This window comes from Panthera uncia, chromosome F1, assembly GCF_023721935.1.
Source record: "Panthera uncia isolate 11264 chromosome F1, Puncia_PCG_1.0, whole genome shotgun sequence".
Taxonomy (NCBI): domain Eukaryota; kingdom Metazoa; phylum Chordata; class Mammalia; order Carnivora; family Felidae; genus Panthera; species Panthera uncia.
This window is the reverse complement of record NC_064813.1, coordinates 63449290-63470583: the sequence shown is the minus strand read 5'-3', so window position 1 is coordinate 63470583 and position 21294 is coordinate 63449290. Positions and strand designations below refer to the sequence as shown.

Genomic DNA, 21294 nt, shown 5'->3' with positions numbered 1-21294 from the left:
GGCAGGAGGGAGACAGGTCAGAAAACACAGGGCCCTGAGGGCCAGGGGGAGGGTTCCAGTATGTTCTAGGGGCCGCAGGAGGGGGCGGCTCTCGTTTACATCTGGAAGGATCGTTCTCTGTGTTGAATGGCAAGAGGGAAACCTGTGTGGAGAAGCTTCTTGTTTGGGCCCAACCTTCCAGCAAAGAAAGGGTCGGCGACTTCGCGGCCAGCGCCCTCGCTCTAGGGTCTCCCGTGTCCTCCGGCCCCAGCACCTCCCCAGCCACCTCCTGTCCTCAGGTTAGAGTTTCCTGGCCCAACGTGATGGGCTGTTTAGTGACAGAGACGCCCGTCTCGTCACCTCTGTGGCCAGGAAATTTGAGGTTGTGAGGCTCCTTGTGACATCTCCCTCCTCCTTGGTGGCCCCTCTGTCCTTTGAAGCCAGACTGCCCTGAGCTGTGAGAGCGGCGACCAGCTGCCCACCAACCCTGTCTTTCTGTCCTGCGGCCCCACAGGACGGGTCACAGAACCCCTCTCCTTTCCCGTTTCCCGGTGGTTTCTGTCTAGCACGAAGCCTGTCTTCTTAAGTTGAGTGCCTCATCCCGACGTTTCTGATGTCCTCCTAAAAATCCGAGTGAGGGTTTTCTGCCAAATTCGGAAGGCTCTTCGCCTCTCACCGTCTCTCTGTTCTGCTTTTGAACGTGTTTCCTGAAACCACAGCATCCCAAGGACAGTCCTTCCAAATGTGCCCCTTGTCCCTTAAGTTTGTAATCACGTCCATGACTTTGGTCACCGTGGCAAGCTGACACGTCCCCCTCAGAGCCGGAGACCCCCTTCTTCGGCATCTGTCCGTTGCTGGATCCCTTCAACCTACGGGGTCTCTGACCCAGAGCTTGGATCTTTGAAACCCACCATCGTGATCCAATGAACAGTATCACCAGCAAATCAGAGATGACGGTCATGGATCCCTAGCCGTGTGCCAGGGAAGGAGGCCCTACATTATCCCCATTCGGAAGATGAGGAAATCCGCAGAATAAAACATCTTAAACAACTTGCCCAACAAGATATGGAACCAGGGCATGAGCTCATGTGGTCTCGTGAAACCCTGGATGAAAGGGGCGGGGGCTTTAAGAAACTGCAGTGGCCCCTATAAAGGTACAGATGAGACCTTCAATAGACCCTCCTTGACCCTGGACACGAGTAAAGCATCTTGAGAGAAACAGAACCTAGTTCTGCCCATCAGTGCTTGGTACCCACGATGCAAAGGCCAAAGACCCAGGCACCAGGACTCTGTAGGTGTTGAGGTGAATCTGCCCCAGCCCCTGGGGAGCACTGCAATGTCCAGAGTTGAAACTCTTGGGCAAGTCTGAGCTGGCCCCAGGTGTAAGCCCTGTCCCCAGAGGCAGCGGATGCCCGGCTGCCTGTGAGAGATGGTCCCCTCTTCGGTTACGGCTTTACTGGGTCTGGAGCCCTGCCAGGCCCCCTTCCTGCTGCTATAGGTGCAGAAAGTACAGACCTCTCGACCCGGGAGCTTCCTTCTCTCTTTGTGGCATTTACGGCTCTGAGGGGACAGGCTTATCTCCTCCCTGCACGCTCTAAAGGAACTGAAAGACAGAGACGGGACTTAGATAAGAATCACGGCACCAGACCTGTGGCTGGCAGAGAATGCCCCTGGGACCTTCCTGAACGCCCCCCTCCCCCAGATCTAAGCTTCCAGACGGAACAGAAACGAGAATCTCTATTTACTTCCCACCTGGTGGAGAAGGAAAGGTCCCAGAGCCCCAGACAGAGCGGTCACGTGCACAGGAAACTTGACCCCTGAGCTGTGGACCGGTGGATGTCAGGTTTGGGACAAGCCCGCACAAGCTGCTCCTCTTCCCGAAAGGAGGAGCAGGTCAGAGGGAAATGGAAGCTTCCCCAGCCTAGGACCCTCTCCAGAAGAACCGAGACCCGGTCTTGCAGGATCAAGCTGCTATTGTCACCCGTGTCCTCTCCAGCATTGCCGGTCATTCCGCAGGTAGGGAAATGACACAAATAACTGAAAACGCACACCTACGAGACGCCGGGACGCTTGGCAGAACCTGGTGGAGGCGACAGTCACTTGGAAGGGAGCTGCAGGCTGTCATGAGAAGGAGTCCCCAGGTGGCCTGCTGACGCTGTCAGGGTCTCCCTGTGGCCAGCCGAGCAGGAGGGGCTCAAGAACTCACCCCTCACGCTGGCTTTGAGCTGCCGGATGGTGGAAAAACGCTAAGATGTGAAAGACCAGTATGTGAGGCATGGAAAAGATTTATTCCAAAAAGATTAATGACAGGGAAATTCGGAAAGTTTTAGGCATCAAGCCCTCAAGCAAACTGAAGAAAACGGGGACCCGATGAAAGGATGAGAGTTGAGAGAACATACTAAACCCAAGAAGGGGTTCCAGACAGACTCAGCGAGCACTGCGGGATCTTCAGTGGCATTAGAAGTCGCGGGGATCCCAATATGCCTCACAGCAAAAGAAATCACTGATGTGGAGGAAAGCCTTAAAAAAAGAAAAGCTCCTATTATAAGGACAAAGCACGTAGGTTCAGAGAAGTCTGGGCGATGATAAATGAGAAGGCAAAATAATGGAAATATCACACGAGGAAAACTGGTGGTCCTGAGGAAAAAGGAACAAATTAAACAGAAACGACAACAAAACGTTTCTCTTTAGCTTTTTAAACCTTCAAATTCAAAGGATTAAATAATTAGAGAGAATTCTAAATTCCAGTGACCACATCCTGATGGATGGGGGGGCGGGGCGGGGGGGTCAGAACACTGGAAAAATTCTCTTCCTGGGTTATGCAGATAACTCATGAAAGCACAATAAAATGGGGTGGGTTTGCCTTTAAAAGGAAATTAAAATGTTGGCAGGACCTCGGGTAAACATATGCCGTCTTCCGGGAGAAAAAAACACAAAAGTTGGCTCACTTCCTCCTAGAGACACTTAAAATGCATGGCTCTCCATCTTGACCAAACACTGGACTCACTTGGAGAACTTTAAAAACATCGACGGTCCCGCAAAGCAGATGTTCTTTTCAGTCTATTTATTTATTTATTGGCGAGAGGCACGGACAAGTGCGAGGCAGGGGAAGGGCAGAGAGAGAGAGAGAGAGAGAGAATCCCAAGCCGGCTTCACACTGTCAGCGCAGAGCTCGCCGTGGGGCTCCGACCCGCAAAGCCGTGAGATCATGACCTTTGCCGAAACCGAGAGCCGGACCTTCAAAAGACTGGGCCACCCAGGCGCCCCTCCCCCAGGTCAGGTGGTGTGGTCCTGAACAGCCCCTCTGCCCGGCGCCGTCCCTTGTGCTGATGAAAACAGAGTGGAGGAGGCAGAGGGAAACACGGCCCCCCCACGTGTGTAGGGGTCCCCCCTCAGAGCCGGATCGAACGAGGGCCATGTGAGGTGTGACCCCACCGCCCACCCCCAGGAGGCAGCTCCGGGACTGGCAGAAGGTCTCAGGTCCACAGCTGGGTCTTGACGAACACTTCACCTTGTGCTTCGTAGCTCAGCTCCCGCCAGTTCAGGACGTTAGCGCTGAAGGCCTTACCATTGTAGACGGAGTTTATTTCGACTGGTGACAGCACAAAGTCCCACATGTTCACCTCTCCAATGTCTCCCACTAAGGACTGGTTCGTATCAAAGTTGCCAGCAAAGGAATCCTGCTCCTGCCCCAGGATGATGCTTGCTCCTGCCCCCACAGTGTATCCCTTCTTCAGACTCGTCCTCACCATGGGCCTCCCATCCACCCAGAGCTCTACAATCCCTGAGCTGGACTCCCAGCTGATGCAGAAGTGCATTGGTGCATAAGACTTCTCCGGAGCCTTGAAGTAGGCGTCCGAGCCACCCACAGATACGCTGTATACTCCACTCTTGTACTTGAAGAGGAGGATCTCATTGCTCTGTGTCCTGGTGGCGTAAGAGAAGAGGCTATATGGGCGGGTCAAGGCGGTATAGACTCGCAGGCATACGGTGAAAGCCTTCAGTGGCTCCTGGACCTGAGCAAACAGGGTTACAAAGGACTTATCGGACTCTATGGGGAACACAAAGGCCTTTTTTTGCATGTCTGTGGGATAGAAAAGAGAGAGAGAAAATGGCGGCAGTTGAGTTACGTTAAAAAACAAAATTCAGAGGAGTAAATTTAAAGATCTAATTGGCCTTATTCCCTGATTCCTGAATTGGGCAGCATCCCTTCCAGCAGAAAGAAAGGAGCTCTGAGAACTACAGGGTAGAAGGTTCAGGGAGAGCAAGTTTCTAGCAAGGGGTAGATTACTTCAAGCAGGGTCACCGTCCTATGGGGGGAGGAAGGGCTGCTCTCGGGCGAATTAACCTCGTTAGTGCTGACCAGCTTGCCAACCAGATTGACCAGTTAAAGGTTCTATTCCAGGGGGAGGCTGGCACTGAAATCAGGTGAGGTAGTCAGTCTCGGTTTGCCGATGTGGGTGGGGCTTAACACAAGTGATTCCATGAGGGCCTGTGGTCTCTCTTTTAACAGCTTGTTAGGCCACGAAGCTGTATCCTGTCACTATGTGGATTTAGAAACCAGACTGCCCTCTTCCCCGGACCACCACCCCTTCCCCGCACTGGCCATTTTCCCCATGGCCTCACACAGCCTGGCCGGGAGACGAGAACTCAGCGACCATCCAGAGCCGCGCTTACCGCTTTGGAGAAAAGCTCCAGGGAGGCCGATGACGACCAGGAAACACAGTGACAACTTGTCCATGTCTCCGCCCCGCCGTCCCCGGGCCCGGAATCTGGGTTCTCGTCGTGGAAAAAGTATTGGCAGCTGGGATCCCCATCTCTGGTCTGCTCTGCTTGACCTTTTATGAGCCGCAATCACAGTGACTTCAGCTGATGGGTAAATGATTCTCCAAAATTGCCCTCTGGTGCCATGAATCAAAGCCCGAAGAGCAAATAAACCAAGATAAATCGCAAAATGAGAGATCAATGTGGGTTATTTATTAGCGACGCTGCGGTGCCTGCTGGTTCTCCAACAGTGCTGGGTGGCAGTGCTTGGTGAACTAAAACAGTCACATCCTGGAAATCCATTCTAGAATATCGGGCGGGGTGGGGGTGGGGTGGCTTGGGGGGTGGAGGAGGCTTTATTCACAAAGACAACCACAACTTAGAAAATTGTGGGCATGTTTAAACCCGTTTACAACGGTGGTTGTGAATTTTATGCTACAACACGTAAATATGCTTATGATGCTGTAAGAGAAAACTTAACATGAATTTGTTTATACCCTTTTTAAAATTTTTTTGATGTTTACTAGTTTTTGAGAGAGAGACAGAGACAGAGACAGAGTGCCAGCTGGGGAGGGGCAGAAACAGAGGGAGACACACAATCCGAAGCAGGTTCCAGGCTCTGGGCGGTCAGCAAAGGGCCCGTCGCGGGACTCGAACTCACGAACCTCGAGATCATGACCTGAGCTGAAGTCGGACGCTTAACCGACTGAGCCCCCCCAGGTGGCCCCCCCCCCCCGCCCCCGGTAGTTTTATCATAGGATTTAGGTATCATTTGGCCCTCTGTCCTTTTAACTTCAGCCTTAACGCCTGATTCTACTTCTGAACAAACAGGATAAAAGACCCCTTCTGTAAAGGAAAACCAGTGCTGATGACGTGGCTGTACTAACATCAGCTAGAAGTGGCCTCAGTGGGCAATTAATCTTACTCCCCATTTACTGTGAAAAAGAATTGCTTAGAACCAACTCACCCAAACTAAAATCACCCTTTTTGGAAGATGTCACCCAACATTTAATTGGATCATGTCTGACAGCTCTATGTAGTACGACAATACATCAGTTACCTTGGGATATATTTTCTAACAAAATTACATGGAAATATCTACCAGTGAGCTAAACTGTTTAAATTTAAGCATTCCAGGAATGCTTTATCGAGAGCTTTTTAATGTTCCCTGAATGCAAATGCCAGCTGTAAAAATTTTCCTGGCTAAAATTATTAGGGCCAGAGGCTGTCCACTAAACTATGTGTAGTAAGGTAACAGTAATTGAATTCCGAGGAAAATATTAGCTCAGCCCACATCCTTGGGGATTTGGGATGGTCTTCTATAATTAAGACATATCTCCTGACTGGATTCTTTAACCAGAAAGAAGTGTCAACCCCCTCTTCTGCTTAGCTGAATGTCAGGGAATATGGATCTTCCCTAATTGGACAACAGAGAATATTCACACTCACATTTTTGCCCGAGAATATATCCTTACCTTGCAGGCTTCCAAATAGTTACCAAAACTCAATTAGGGGAATCGATATTCACAAATAATTGCCTGAAAGGTTTGCCGTTCGTCCTCCTAATACCCTGGACCTAATCTTTAGCAAAACCTCCCACTGCTGTACCTCAGACCAATTCCACCAAAGTATACTCTGATGGTATATAATGAGCCTATGTTCAGGGATATAACGCAAAACAGCCTGATGATAATAACGGCAGACGACCGTTTCGAGAGCTTCCTACGTGCCAGGTGCTACACTAAGTGTTCTCTAGCCATGATCCTATTTGATTCTTATGACAACTCTTTGAGCTACTTGCTACCGAAGGGGGGGGGCAGAACAGGCCACCCCAAAATACGCCACTTTGACATATCAATTCTTTTGAATCAAAGTCACGTAAGAAATAGTGCAGGAAGGACACCCCGACCCTCCTCTGTCCCTCTGGAAGCGGGAAATAAATCTCCCATGTGGAAGGTGCCCTCTCCGCACCAGGGAAGTAGAAGGCATCCTTAACACCAGAGGTAGGAAACGTAGGGCCAAGAAGGCTATATAAACAAACCTTGTTACTTCTTCACTAACCTGCTACCCAAAGTCCAAATCCCTCTGTCTCATCAACTCCTCACAAATGTTTTGTTTCCTCGGCTAAAAAGCATAAAAGCTGCCTGCTTGGTCTCTTCCTTGGATGTCCCATTTTTATAGGCTCCCATCATATGAAACGAAATTTGTTTTCCTCCTGTTAACCTGTCTTACGTCAATTTAATTATCAGGCCAGCCAAAGAACCTAGAAGGGAAGAAGGGAAAAGTTCTCCTCCCCTACAGTTTTGGTGCCCAATGTGGGGCTCTCACTGTCGCGCCCAGATGGTGCAGCTGAGGAATCCTGGGGCCCCCGATGGGAGCCGGCAGAAAGTAAGAATTCTTCTTTTTTTTTTTTTTTTAATATTTTTAATGTTTATTTACTTTTGAGAGAGAAAGACACAGCATGAACCGGAGAGGGGCAGAGAGTAAGGGAGACTCAGAATCCGAAGCAGGCTCCAGGCTCCAAGGTGTCAGCACAGATCCCAACGTGGGGCACGAGCTCACAAACCATGAGATCATGACCTGAGCCGAAGTCAGTTGCTCAACTGACTGAGCCACCCAAGTGCCCCAGAAAGTAAGAATTCTTAACCATATCAGTCTCCTGGGCCTCTGCTCGCAGCGTCTGTTGGGAGTGAGAGTGGAGAGAGTTCTTTTCTTTTCTGAATTTAGATTAGCAGAAGAAAATACTTGTGTGGACTGGTTCCCTGGATAGAGCAACTATCGTAAAGATTTGTTATGAGTACCCCTGTTCGCCATTGACCCCTTTCCTCCCTCAGATGGTCACTGTTTTCCTTTTTCTCTTTTATGTCATTTGTCATAAGGAGGGAAACCACAGGGTAGAACCATAGGCGTAGGCCCCCTAAGTCTGCTGTTCGAGCCAGCCTCCCAGACTGCTGACTTCACGGTTCTCGCCGGACTGGCGTCTGCTGAGGCAAATTTTGTGTGCAAACCAGACGAGGTTTTCCTTTCATCTTGTTCTATGTCCTTAGAGCTTGGCTTTGTGACCAGTGAAAATAATCCCTCTGGTTCCCACCAGCTGGAAGGTGCACCTGCCAGTCTGCATCTAGCAGCCAGTCGAACAGACTGGGATTCCGAGACGTGCAGTCCGCAAGCAACACTCTCTTGTCCTACCTACCTACCCTGTACCGGTTCACAGGGGCACTTGTCACAAGGGCTCCAATCCATGAGGGGCCACAGATATGCAAGTCTGTGACCGAGGCCCCTCATGTTCTCATGAGAAACTGGAGACGCCATTTCCACCGACTGCCTATGACAACAAAGGGTTTTGCTTTCCCGGGCTAACGCTGGGAGCGAACTTTCTGAATCTTGTGAGGGCGGTGTCTTTTGCACCTTTTTTTGGTGCATTTTTTTTTTTTTAGTGCATCTCTTTGGCATCCTTGGTCAAGCCACGAAAAGGCTAACTGGTTTGAGTCACTATTGAGACCAATATAAGATCCGACAAGTCAATGGCCAAAGTACCCTCTGAATTAGAAAATGTCTGTATTTGAAGAAACTAATTTTTTTTCCAGAGAGTTCTCATCCTTATTGCCTCTTATGGAAAGACCACGTGAAAAAGTGGTTACAAACGAGAATAATTAGGGACCCCCTTAACAAGACGAAAGAACACAAATTAGAACAAAGATGAAAGTCCACATTTAACGTCAATTCCCCTTCCTAAAGTCCGGCCTCACCTCCTTCCCAAATTCCAACTCCCCAAACTCCTCCACTTTCCCCAGAAAATCCCCTGAACACCCAGCCCCCTGGTTTAGCCATCGTTTCCCTAGAAGATTCACAGAGAACACTCCAGCCTGTTCTTGAGGCTCAGGGTACACGGGCTACTCAAGTGAAGGCAGAAGCCCATGCACACCTGGGACAGGTGCTTCACGAGCTCCATAATCACTCACAGCTTCAAGTCTTTCCATGTGACGTCCTTTGTGGATACATCCTGGTCACACACCCCCTGCCCCCTGCCAGGCACGCACACACACACACACACACACACACACACACACACATACACAGCAACAAAGAATTCACTTCCCTTGGATAGCAACAGATTTTCCAAGTTATAACACCCTTTAACTTCCACTTTCAGAAGGCCCTGACAAGTTTATGGAGGAATCAGAAGACGAGTGGCCAATCACCGCTCCATTCACAAGGACCTTGACTGAAGGCGGAGGGATATTCTCCCACCCACGACTGTAGTGCAGTTAACAGGCCAAAGGGCCCCCTGGGAAAAACCCCTCTCGCAGAGACAAGAGGTAGCCAGAATTTCTCCCAGGCCCTCCTACAAAGAAATGGTAGGGGAATGGACGAACTGGGGGCTGATAGAAGCAATAGCAGAGTCTTTCCCCTTTACGGTGAATTTGTACAAGGTTGACTTGTGCTCTCAGGATGGAGAGCATCCAAAGGCTTTTGTTGAATGCTTCATACAGACCTTTCAAAGGCATAGGCGCTATACCCTAAAGCTCCACAACACAGAAATCTTTTAATTTCCCTCCTTAATTTCAGGGGAAATTTTCTCCCTGATCTAAAAAGACACATTCAAAATAGAGGAGTCTGATGGACCAGTCCCCTTCTAAGCATGAGAGTGGAAACAGCGACCCAAGTCTTTGACGATAGCTTGCAAGAATGCAAGACAAAAAGAGAGTTAAAACCGACGATTCTCCATTTGTCACTTGAGTCTTGGGAGAGGCAAAGCGTAATTCTGAGAGCTACTCAGCGTCCACTCAGACGCTTTCCTGTTCGCCTTCAGACATTTGCAGATCTTGCACCAAAAAAGAAAAAATCCAAATATTGGAAGTCAATTGTTCCGCATTTCAAAAAAAAAAGGCAGAAAAAATTGAAATAGTAATTATCCTAGACTTCTGTAACAGACAAATATGCTTCAAGACCCCTAGGAGAAAATTCACCTTCTTTCTCTGTCCCTGCAAAATGTAAATCTTGCCACGTCTTTAAAATGTAAACACCCCAGGAGACAACTAAAACACAGTCCACAATCAGACCTGAGACTGAAGGGGGGTGGGTAGCTTTTTAAATCATAAACTGCTGTAAAGGTCCACCTGCCAAACACTAGCCCATAGCCCCCATACAATCACCTGTCAAGGACAAATACAAATCTTAAATGTCTTCTCCGTAAGTATTAGTAAATACTAATTAGTAAATATCAATACTTTACAGCTTTAGCCATTGGAGCAAGTAACCTTAACTTGTTCTGTCTGACAGAGATATAATTTGAATTCAACTGTTATTTATAAATTAGTGACTTTCAGGGGGGGCCTGGGTGGCTCAGTCGGTTAAGTGTCCAACTTTGGTTCAGGTCATGATCTCGTGGTTCACGGGTTCGAGCCCCACGTCGGGCTCTGTGCTGACAGCTCGGAGCCTGGAGCCTGCTTCCGATTCTGTGTCTCCCTCTCTCTCTGACCCTCCCCCCATTCATTCTCTGTCTCTCTCTGTCTCAAAAATAAATTAACATTATAAATTAGTGACTTCTACATTGCTGTACCTTATTCATAGCTACAATCTTAGAATGAAGGCTCTAAGATCTCTGTGTCTGCCTGTATGCTTATGTATGCCTATGTTTGTACACGCACAGAGAGATGGTATTTTCTTCTACCTCCAGAGGGTATTGTGAAAATTAATTTGTAAACATCCCTATTTAATTGGCTTAAAAATAAGTGCTTATGAAATAAGCATTCCTAAAACTCAGAAACATAGAAGCTAACACGCGTGTTTTCCAAGTTCATGTGATCTGGGGTAATCTTTATTATATACAAGCTAGTTTATGTTTTGTTAGTTTAATTAAAAGATACATGTCTTCGGGGTACCTGGGTGGTTCAGTCAGTTGAGCGCCCAACTCTTGGTTTCAACTCAGGTCACGATTTCACCTTGTGTGAGTTTGAGCCCCACATCGTGCTCCGCGCGAACAGTGCAGAGCCTGCTTGGGATTCTCTCTCTCCCTCTTTCCTCCCCTTCCCTGCTCATGCTCTTTCTCCCTCCCTCAAAATAAGTAAATAAACTTTAAGAATTTTTAACTAAAAAATAAAATATACATGGCTTCAGAGTTATCGACACTGAATCTAATGCAGACATACAATATTTATCCCACCTACGTCCACTAGTCAAATACATGCATGCTATCTCTTAGAAAATTTGTCAGCCAGGAAAAGAGCTTGGGATCATGGCAGAGTGTCTCATGACGGATGCACGCATAGTCTAAATGGAATTGTTGAGCACAAATAATTCAGATATACGTAAGTGTGATAAAAGTTTATAGATGAACTTTTCAGCCAAAATTATGTTTCCCAAATCTTTGGGGTAACTTGAAACCTTAGAGTTTTGCTAAGTTAAGTGATGGATATTTATTAAATATCTAGATCATTTCCAAAGAAGACAAAATACTGGAAACAGTGATGACTGGACATAGGCTTATCTACCTTTGGCTTCTGTGACGTAGAAACTAAAGGTTTTGGGTCTGTTGGTAAACGTGTCAACTGTGCCATATTGAAACGTACTCATGAATTCACCAACCTGGAGAATGCTAGTGGAACAGTTCACAAGTGCTTACTTCTTAGTTTTGACTAGATATTAAAGGTTCTAAGGGTTAATGAATTCGAATTAATCCGTGTAGGTACAATTGCTAGATACAATAAGGGGACACGACTCTGTACACAAGGAAAGTGGGATACGTTTTTGGATATGAAAGTTTTGAGGCATGGAGATGCATTTTTTGTTAAGGAAAAAAAAAAGTAGATCTGTCCTGAAGTGAAATTGGTAATTTCAGAATGGGAAGGAAAATAATGGAGAACAAACTAAATGTATATTTGGGCAGAGAGAGAGAATATTACCATATATAGTCAAGTTGGCTAGAAATTGAATTGCTGTCGGGTCTTTCAAAATAAATATTATTATCAATAGGTTGTTTATGTAAGTTTCTTTCATGTGCTAAAAGGAAAAAGTGTCCTTGGACTATTGGTCTGCACTTGAAAAGATGTGATGGAAGTTCTTTTGCCTTTTAAGTAACTGGTCAAGAAAGCAAATATTTTCTTTACTGAAACCATGTCCTGTGCTTCGTGTTGTCTTTATCAAGTCTTTGATGACTTAACTGAATCTTAATATTAAGAAGTGAGTTTTGCTTAACTCACTTCCGTATTTGCTTTTAAAAGATTTTGATGGGGGCGCCTGGGTGGCTCAGTCGGTTGGGCGGCCGACTTCGGCTCGGGTCATGATCTTGTGGTCCGTGAGTTCTAGCCCCGTGTCGGGCTCTGTGCTGACAGCTCAGAGCCTGGAGCCTGCTTCATATTCTGTGTCTCCCGCTCTCTGACCCTCCCTGTTCATGCTCTGTCTCTCCCTGTCTCAAAAATAAATAAACGTTAAAAAAAATTAAAAAAAAAATAAAAGATTTTGATGACATAGATAATTAAATATTGTTTCATAATTGCCTGTGATTCCATTTTGTCAAGCATCCAAACCTTTTGATGTGTTTAACAAACTTCCCAAGTCAAATGCTAAGTGAAATTTTTTTATCTGGGTGTAATTTTCCAGAAAGTCCCTGGAACACCTCAAAAGATTTGTTCTCCCTCCTCAAAAAAAAAAAAAAACAACCAAACTTTAAACTTGTTAGCCTGATTTGATGTTAAATTACTTGAAAAGCATGATCACATAAGTGATGTAAAACCTTAGTTTACATTTGTGTGGGTATACACTGTGAATATAAGTGGTTCCAGAATTTTTAGGAAATGTGCGAAATCCTGATATGTCCTGGTATAAAGCTATCAATCATAATTCCCAGTATTAGCTTTTTTAAAAATTTTTTAATGTTTATTTACTTTTGAGAGAGAGAGAGAGACACAGAGTGTGAGTAGAGGAGGAACAGAGAGAGAGGGAGACACAGAATCCAAAGCAGACTCCAGGCTCCGAGCTGCCAGCATAGAGCCCAATGCGGGGTTCGAACTCACGAACCATGAGATCATGACCTGAGCCGAAGTCAGATGCTTAACCGACTGAGCCGCCCCGGCGCCCCCCTCCCCAGGTATTATCTTAAAATGCTGCATGCCACTGAAACAATCAATAATGAATTTCCAACAGATGTTTAACCATGGTCTTTTTTAAACACTTTTTCTCATTTATAGAAGTTACTGTTTTATGCTGATGTTTTTGCAAAAGTCATCTTCATGGCTTTTCATGGAAAGGACACTCACAAGCACAGGTTTCTGATAACTTTCCAATCACAGCACTGAACTGGGGAAGAATTGCACAACTCTAATGGAGAAACTGAGGGCTTCATACAACTTCTAACCAAAAAAGTAACAGCAGCAAGAATTCATCACCTGGGACTAAATGAGCTGCTAAGTGTGATTATAATCTTTTATGGTTGTAAAATTTGGAGCCCTGCTGGTTCTTTTATGTTTGTTTTTCTAGGTTTCAGAAAACCTTTTCTTCTGAATCTATCCGCAGTTTTCTGAAATATACCTCTGTGGATAAAGATGAAACATTTGTCGTTTTCCCCCTGCCTGATCCCTCCAGAATTTGGAAACTCTCAGTCTATATTGTTATTTTCATGGCAATATGGTTATTTATGCAAGTTCGATAAAAATCCCTTCTCCTTGTGACAGGATACACTTGAAAACGTCGGTTGTATACCAAGGCTTTGACTGGTTTTCTCAAGGCTTTGACTTGAGAATAATCTGTACAGCCTCAGATAGGACCAGATAGCTTTACGGAACTAAGGTTGACTTTCTGAAACCAAGAGAACCTCTTGGGAAAACAGCCTGGTGCCTTACTTGCAGGGTTCCCAGTAGCTTTACCAGGTAGGTAAGGAAGGTCACTTATCGATAAAGTCGGGAGCCTCGAGATGAGAGGGGTTTACCCACACGTGTAAGTATTGTAGGCAAAAGCTGATGGCAGGTTCTCGGCTTGGCTTCCGAGTAACAACCACACTTCCACGCAATGCAAGAAAAATTCTTAGTAACACATGAAGACCTTAACGAAAAGCCAGAAAGGCCTGGCTCAGGGTCACCGGTGCAGGCAGTCGATGGCTTATAAGGCTTCAAAAACCGCTCTGCATCCCCAGCTTGAAACCACCCCATGATGTTGCCAGGAGCTACCAAGAGATTTCTCCCTACGTTCCAAATAGTTTTGATAATGAAGCTGTGCCAGGGATCAGATTAAGAGTTTTATAAAACCAACACGTCCTGAAGGTGGCAACCCCCAGACGCACACTCCCCGAAGGTCTTAGGAGCCCTGAGCTGCAGGCTGCAGGAGTGTGGGGCGGCGGGGCTGTGAGCCCGTCCTGTGCCCATGATTCACAAGATCATTACTGTCCGTGTGTTAGTGCTCTGGCGTGTTGGTGTGCACGTTTCGAGTGGTCCGCCCCTAATTATGTATGGGTCTAATTATCCCACAAGCCCTGCTATTTTTAGTGTACAATTATGCAGAACACGAGGATTTTCAGGAATGCATATATCACATTATAACAGGGAAAATGCCTGTTATTTCAAAATGGAGCTTAAAACAATGTCGAATGAAAAAGGCAAGTTACAAAAGCTACGTAAATGTTATCTCGGACTCGGCTTTTAAAATCACAAACAATAGGATATAATGTACATCAATATCTATATGTCTACAGACTTGAGAAAGTATTTCTAATGAATAATTCATCCTATCTCATTCATCGTCACAACTCCGGCCTAACAAGGAGAGAAGCCTCGGACATATTCGAATAGAGCGACCTTCTACAAAAGACCTGACCGGTACTCCTCAAGCCTGTCAAGGTCATGAGACATGAGGAAAGCCTGAGAAACTGTCATGGACCAGAGGAGGCCAAAGAGAGATGACAATTAGTGGAGTGTGGTCTCCTGGCCTGAGTCCTTGAACAGAAAACATACATTAGTGTAAAAACTAGAGAAATCTGAATGGAGACTAGAGTTCGGTTACGAGCAATATGCCAACCATTGTCTTTGAGTTTTAACAAATGCACCAGTGGTGACGCAAAATGTTAAAATTAGGGGAAATTGGGTGAAGGGCTTATAGGAACTCTGCATTATTTTTGTAACTTATCTACCCATCTAAAATTATTGCAAAGTAAAAGTTTTTTTTAAGCTCTACTCATTAAAAAAATATGTAAGAAACATGCAACATAATTTCATGATTATGCTTACATCTGGGTCAGAGGACAAAGCTTTCTTTCAATTGTTTGAGTTTGTTTTTTTTTTTTCAATTGTTTGAATTTTTAAAAAAATCTGACGCAGATTTCCATTCCTGGTGCAGTCCTTTCTCAAAACAAAAAAGACGCGTTTTTAAAAAAAGGAATATTTTTTTTAAATGTTTATTTATTTGGAGAGAGAGAGTACACAAGCGGGGAAGGAGCAGAGAGAGAGGGTGAGAGAGCATCTCAGGCAGGCTCCGTGCTGTCAGTGCAGAGCCCAGTGTGGGGCTCATCTCACAAACCATGAGATCGTGACTTGAGCCAAGATCAAGAGTCGGACGCTTAACCGGCTGGGTGTAGCCCTAAAGAGGGATATTTGTGAGTTACAATTAGAAGAGTATATATACATACAACTTCCAAACAAGAAAAGAGAGAAAACATAAGTGTTGAGGTATAAGGAAACTAATAAGTTGTACTGCTCTCCTTTCTAGCTGAGTTTCGAACCAATTGAGAGAAATCGAGATGTCAGACAGAGGTCAAGACATTGGCTTTGAGGCTAAAGGGGCTGTGCTGGTTAAGATGGCTTCATCCTGACCCTCAGATGTAGACAGCTTCACTCACGCAGCCGCGGTGAGTTCTGGAGCAGACAGATGTCCCCCCGTGGATGCAGGGCACGTACTGTCAAAGTCACCCCAAAGCGGAGAGCAGACTCAAACACGTGCTATCTGCAGACAGGCGGGTCCCCAAATACACACACACACATCCACACACGAAGAAGGGGACAGAAAGGGATGGCCATGCGCATGCTCGGTTCCCCATCCCAAAGTCATCAATGGGCAAGTCGTTCCTTCCAGGTGGATGAGGCTGGAGTCCCGGAGAGCCAGTTCTGTGGCACGAAAACTCCCGATTCATAGTGTTTGCTGGTTTCCGTGCCGTAAATGTTCCCACCAGGGCTGACTTCGGACTCTCGGTGTGACGTCTGGAAGAGGCGCGCAGAGCGTCCACCAGCCAGCTGCGGGACACCCTACTTCTCCCCCGGAGGGAACCGCGTGGAAGGGAAGTGAGGCCAGGAACGTTTCTCTGAGGCTGCTTCCATCACACAAGGAATGGGAAGGAAACACTGCATCCCCAAATACGTTCTTTTCATCCATAGGGCTCAACCAATACACCTGTGACCAACCAGACATGTGGCTGTCCTCAGTGCTCCTTTACGAACTCTCCTATGACTGCCGGTGGCCAATGTAGCCTGTGTTCCAGAAACGGAAATGGGTCCAAACAGTAGGTTAATTACATTAACTATATAAGGCCAGGCTAACGCCAAATCTAAAACTAACTCCTTACTCTTCCCAATCCAAATTGCCTCTGTTCATATTGTCCAACTATAGTTCCACCAAAAGTTCTGCGACGAAATTAAATGACAACATCAGAGTATTTCAGTAATAAATGCCAACAGCAGGTAGATGCATCCATCTAAATTTTAAGTCAATCTTCATTATTACATCTCCAGGGAGAGATTAAATTCCAAAAATTAAATTCCCCTATAAGTAAAGTACAAATTAGTTAAAGTCCAAAGTCAAATTATCTCACTCTTGTGAGTTGAAACTCCGGAGGAATTCTGCCCCCCACCCAGCCCCAATTTCTAAATCTATTTGCATTAGCCAGTCACACTACATAATCTGTGCAGAGTCACATTCCTTCAGCAGCAGCGGCCCAGGCCTCTTCCTCGAAAGGAGTGTGGCTCTTTCAACTCCTGCAAAGTTGGAAGAGCCCTTCCTTTAAAGAATTCGAAGAGTTTAACGGGACGCACACAAGTAACACAGCATGCACTCCCCCCCGCCCCGTAAAATGTAGAAAACAAACCAAAACCACAGCTCCTGAATCAGCTATCCCAGACAAAATAATGCTCTGCAGACCCAGCACTCAGTGTTGGCCAAAGGCAGTACCAGAAACTCCATAATGTCTGAGAGAATGAGAATGGTCGAAGAACATCTTGGTTGGGACTTCACGAGATGCCAGTCAATTAAGGTTCGTTGTCCTGAGTCTATAACCTATAAACTCATTGGGAAGAATCTCTTGAAAGACTAATTTGAAATACAGGGATTTACCCTGCACACCCAGAGATCAGGACTGGGGCCATTGCTGCCCTCTTGACAGTTCAGTCATCAGCCATATCGGCAAAGCCTGTCACCATGTCTATTTGATGTATCCTTCTTCTCCTTTGTGCGTAATCAAACCCTCTTGATTCCTGCCCATCCCTTTGAGCCTTACGGCTTTGATATCCCATTTCCGACACCCCCTGCAGGCTCTCAGCTAGCGACACATTCTGGGCAGGAATGTCTCCTCCTCGAGAATTGTTCAGGCGTGTGAAATACGCTTGGAGAAGGTCCTTCTTGGGTGCTCACATCTCTTTCAACTTTATAAACACCCCAAGCAGATTTCTGAACTGAAGTTGCTGTTGATGCTTCTGAAGCTTAGCCCATGCGGCCAAGCACCCTCCTTAAGGAGTCTCTCCGTCAGCTTGCGAATGCTTCGGGCCATCCCTGAGCAGCGCCCTTCCTGCCCTGCCATTTTCTTACGTAATGAACAAAGCCAGAGCCAACTTTGGAAGGGGTGACCCAAGTCAAGTAAAAAAATACATAAAATACACTTGCCATTCAAATTTAGCTTCAACATAAGGCCCCTAGCACCCCCTTCCCACCAGCGTGCCAGCTCCTCTGCCCGTCGGATAGGCAACTTGTAGCACCACCACCGTTGGCCACTGGTTCATTCTGTTCAATGACAACACTTGTTTCCGCAACGTGAACCAATTCAGGTGTGACAGATAAGGGAGGGAGTAGCGGTGGCCGATGGCTATTCTCCACCGCCAAGTAACAGCAGCCACCACGGTGGACACCAACACAGGGAGTACATCAGCCTGGAGGAACATGGAGTCACGTGTTCCTCCTCTCAGTCCACCCGGCCACATGCTTCTGTCTTAGAAAGACCCTCTTGGTGTGTTTGCCTTTTCTCTGTCACTCAATCTTTACTTATACATCTTTCCATCAGGTGAGACTTACCTAGTCCCCCCTTTTTTTTAAGGTAAAGGCAAAAATTTGGATTGTTTTATCTTAATTTAGTCATGAAAGTAGTTTTATTAGAATAGTTACTGTTTGTGTCATTGAACCCATTCCATCGTTGCAAAAGTTTTTGGGGTTTTTTCTTTGGTTTTATGGGTTTGTTTGTTTAAGTTTATTTCATTTATTTTGAGAGAGATGGAGAGGGAGAGAGAGAATCCCAAGCACAGAGCCCAACACAGGGCTCAAACTCACAAACCGTGAGATCATGATCTGAGCCGAAACCAAGAGGCTTAACCAACTAAGGCTTAACCAACTAAGCCACCCATGAGCCCCTGTTGCAGAAGTTTTTAATGGTATGCCCTAAACTATATTTCCCCTATAATCCCTGTTACTTTTTAGGATAAAAATTTGAAAGAATAGAAAGCTTCCTCATGATATATTACAGCAGAAATATCAATTGAGAGATATTCACAAAGAGATGGAAAATCTTCTGAAATGTTTTACACGGAGTTTCCCGTCTTTAAGATGGAACCAACCTTGTAAGCCAAAGTCTGATAACGTAGACACTCTACACAGAAAACAAATGGTTGGACGACTGAAAATCGGCAACAGCTGTTCACCAAAAGCTGCTCATTTAAGTCTCTTGAGGGTAGAAACTAGGGCAGAAGAAACATTGTGTAGGGTCTTTGCAAAAGACTTTTCCAGCGAGCAGCGGGTAGCGTAATCTGAAAGGATTTTGCCTCGTGAGGAACTAGAACCAGGAACCCAAGCGATTCTGACTTTCTCTGTTTCCTTCAACTCTGCTCAAACTGAAGAATAAGCTCTTGGTCCAGATTCAAAAGTATAAACAGAGAATGAACACACCGAGTGCAGATTAGGTAATGTCCCCATTGGTCCTAATCGACGGTGGTTGGTGATTTCAGAGCCCTATAAAAACATGGTTGCCAGAAACCACCTGGACGTGGGATGGGGGCTCAGTTACGGAAGAAAGAGGCTGGAAGAAGCCAAAATGAATCCCCTCCAGCAGGGCATCGGAAGACCTGCGTTTCCTTTCCACTGAGCTGGGCTCTTCCTTTCAGGACAGTGGCTTTTGCCTCTCAGTCTTCACACTCTGTGCAGTGAAGGAAAGCGTCACTTTTCACTTTGTGCTTCTGGGAACCAGGGGCTCTTGCATGAGTCAGGGATTCCGCAAGCAGCTAACACTTTCACAAACCAAGGAAGATCTAAACAGCTTGACGAACGGGTGCATTGTTTCCACCTGCTTTTTGGGTGGTATGTTCCAGAAGGTCTTACTTGGTGCCAAGTTTTTCAACAGAAAGAAGGAAAGAAGGAAGGAAAGAAAGGAAGAAAAGGAAACCACCATTTTTATGTGGTCCCTAAGGTACCTTGAAGTTCAAAAAGCCTCCTCGGCTGTGATCCCCAGTGATGACCGCTCCAGTGGACTGCTCGCTAACCCTTCGACACTCCCTTCAGGCGATGGATGGCACATTGAGGAGAGAAGGCAGGCAGCCCCGGCAGGGCTGAGGCAAGGTTCTGATGTGTGGGACCCAGACTGTGGGGGACACAACCACTGACACGTGAGGGGAAGGGGGTTTCATCTCTGAGAGTTTGCCCTTCAGCACCCTGTGCTCTGAGCGGAGCAGGAAGGACCTCAGAGCCATGGTGGGGACTCAAAACATGCCAACCAGGCAGCTCATACCCTGGCATCCTCCCGGCCAGGATGTTAGGACTGAAGGTCCTGCCATCGCAGACGCTGCCAATCTCAACTGGTGATAACACGAAGCCCCCCACGTTCACAGCTCCCATGTCTCCCACCAAGGACTGGTTCTGATCCAAGACCACCCACCCTCGAGCAATCTGCTCCTGCCCCGAACAAGGCTTGTCCCTGTCCCACAGAGTGTCCCTTCTTCAGATTCCTCCTCACCAGGGGTGGCCCGTCTACCAGGAGCTTGGCGATCCCTGCGGGAGACTCCCAGCCCGAACACAGGCACTCTGGACCAGGGGAGCTCTGTGGGATCTCGAAATACGTATCAGAACCACCCACTGACACGCTACACACTTCAGCCCTTTCTTCAGAGAGAAGGATTCATTTTCTTGCTCCGGGATGCTCTAGGCCCAGAGATTGCGCCACGCAGAGATTAGTACAGGACCTGACCCACAGCTGTGAAGGACGTGGCGGCTTCTCTGGCTGTGCCTCAGGGGTGACAAAGGAATCACCCAGCTCGATGGGGGACACAAAGGCTTTCCTGCCCACGTGTGTGGGAGACAAAAGTAGAGGAGAGAAGTTACGTGACTTGGGGGTCCATGGGTGGCTCAGCCGGTTTAAGCATCCAACTCTTGGTTTAGGCTCAAGTCGTGATCTCGCGGTTCATGAGTTCAAGCACTGAGTCGGGCTCTGTGCTGACAGTGCGGAGCCTGCTTGGGATTCTCTCTCTCTCTCTCTCTCTCTCTCTCTCTGCTCCTCTCCTGTTTGCGATTGCTCTCTCTCCCTCTCAAAATAAATAAATAAACTTGGGGCGCCTGGGTGGCTCAGTCAGTTAAGCATGATCGGCTTAGGCCATGATCTAATGGTTCATGACTTCAAGCCCCACATTGGGCTCTCTGCTGAGCCTGCTTCGGATCCTCTGTCCCCTTCTCTCTCTCTCTCAGCCCCTCCCCACCCTCTCTCTCTCTTTCAAAATAAATACACTTAAAATTGTTTAATAAGTAGATAAATAAACAAAAAGAAGAAGTTACACGACTTGGAACACACCAAGATGTCTTCTCTCCCTTCTCTGTATAAATTAGGAAACCACATATCCTGCCTGGCCCCTTAGCCTCCCCCCCACAAGCTGCCAGTTGCCTGCATTTGCTCTGAGCAACCAGTTCCCTCAGACCAGACCCCAGGCCCAGCCTCGGGCAGCCTCTCCCTCCCCGGGCAAAAATGCTGAAGTTGGCAAGTACCCGGCAACACGGCAACACCCACTCGTGTCTAGTCGCTGCTGTGTCTGCAATTGAGTCTCAAAGATGGGTCCACGGAGAGGATGACGGAGGCCAATGTCCCAGGGCTCTGGTGACCCGGATGAGATGGTCTCAAGACCTACTCTTCTGGGTTTATACCCACAGTAGTGGGCACATCACAGCTGATATGTGAATGACTTCCCAGACTCAGCCCGTTAGGCCAGGAGTCAGGGCTCCGGGGTAAAGGCAGCAGGATCTTTCCAGAAAAGGGAGACCCCTCAGGGATAGTTATAAAAGTCTCCTGTGCCTCCTGGTATCCCAACTCTGTGAGAAAATGTTTGCAAACTGGCA

General features: G+C 46.9%; 1 protein-coding gene across 1 annotated transcript; it reads right to left on the bottom strand.

Annotated features, from left to right (window-relative positions):
* Window positions 1-3332: 3332 nt before the first annotated feature.
* Window positions 3333-4822, bottom strand: CRP (C-reactive protein). The gene is made up of 2 exons (XM_049634726.1): window positions 4657-4822; window positions 3333-4063 (listed from the first exon to the last, which is right to left on the bottom strand). The coding sequence occupies exons 1-2, from the start codon at window positions 4718-4720 to the stop codon at window positions 3456-3458; spliced, it is 672 nt and encodes a 223-aa protein (XP_049490683.1). The 5' UTR covers window positions 4721-4822; the 3' UTR covers window positions 3333-3455.
* Between the last annotated feature and the right edge of the window lie 16472 nt (window positions 4823-21294).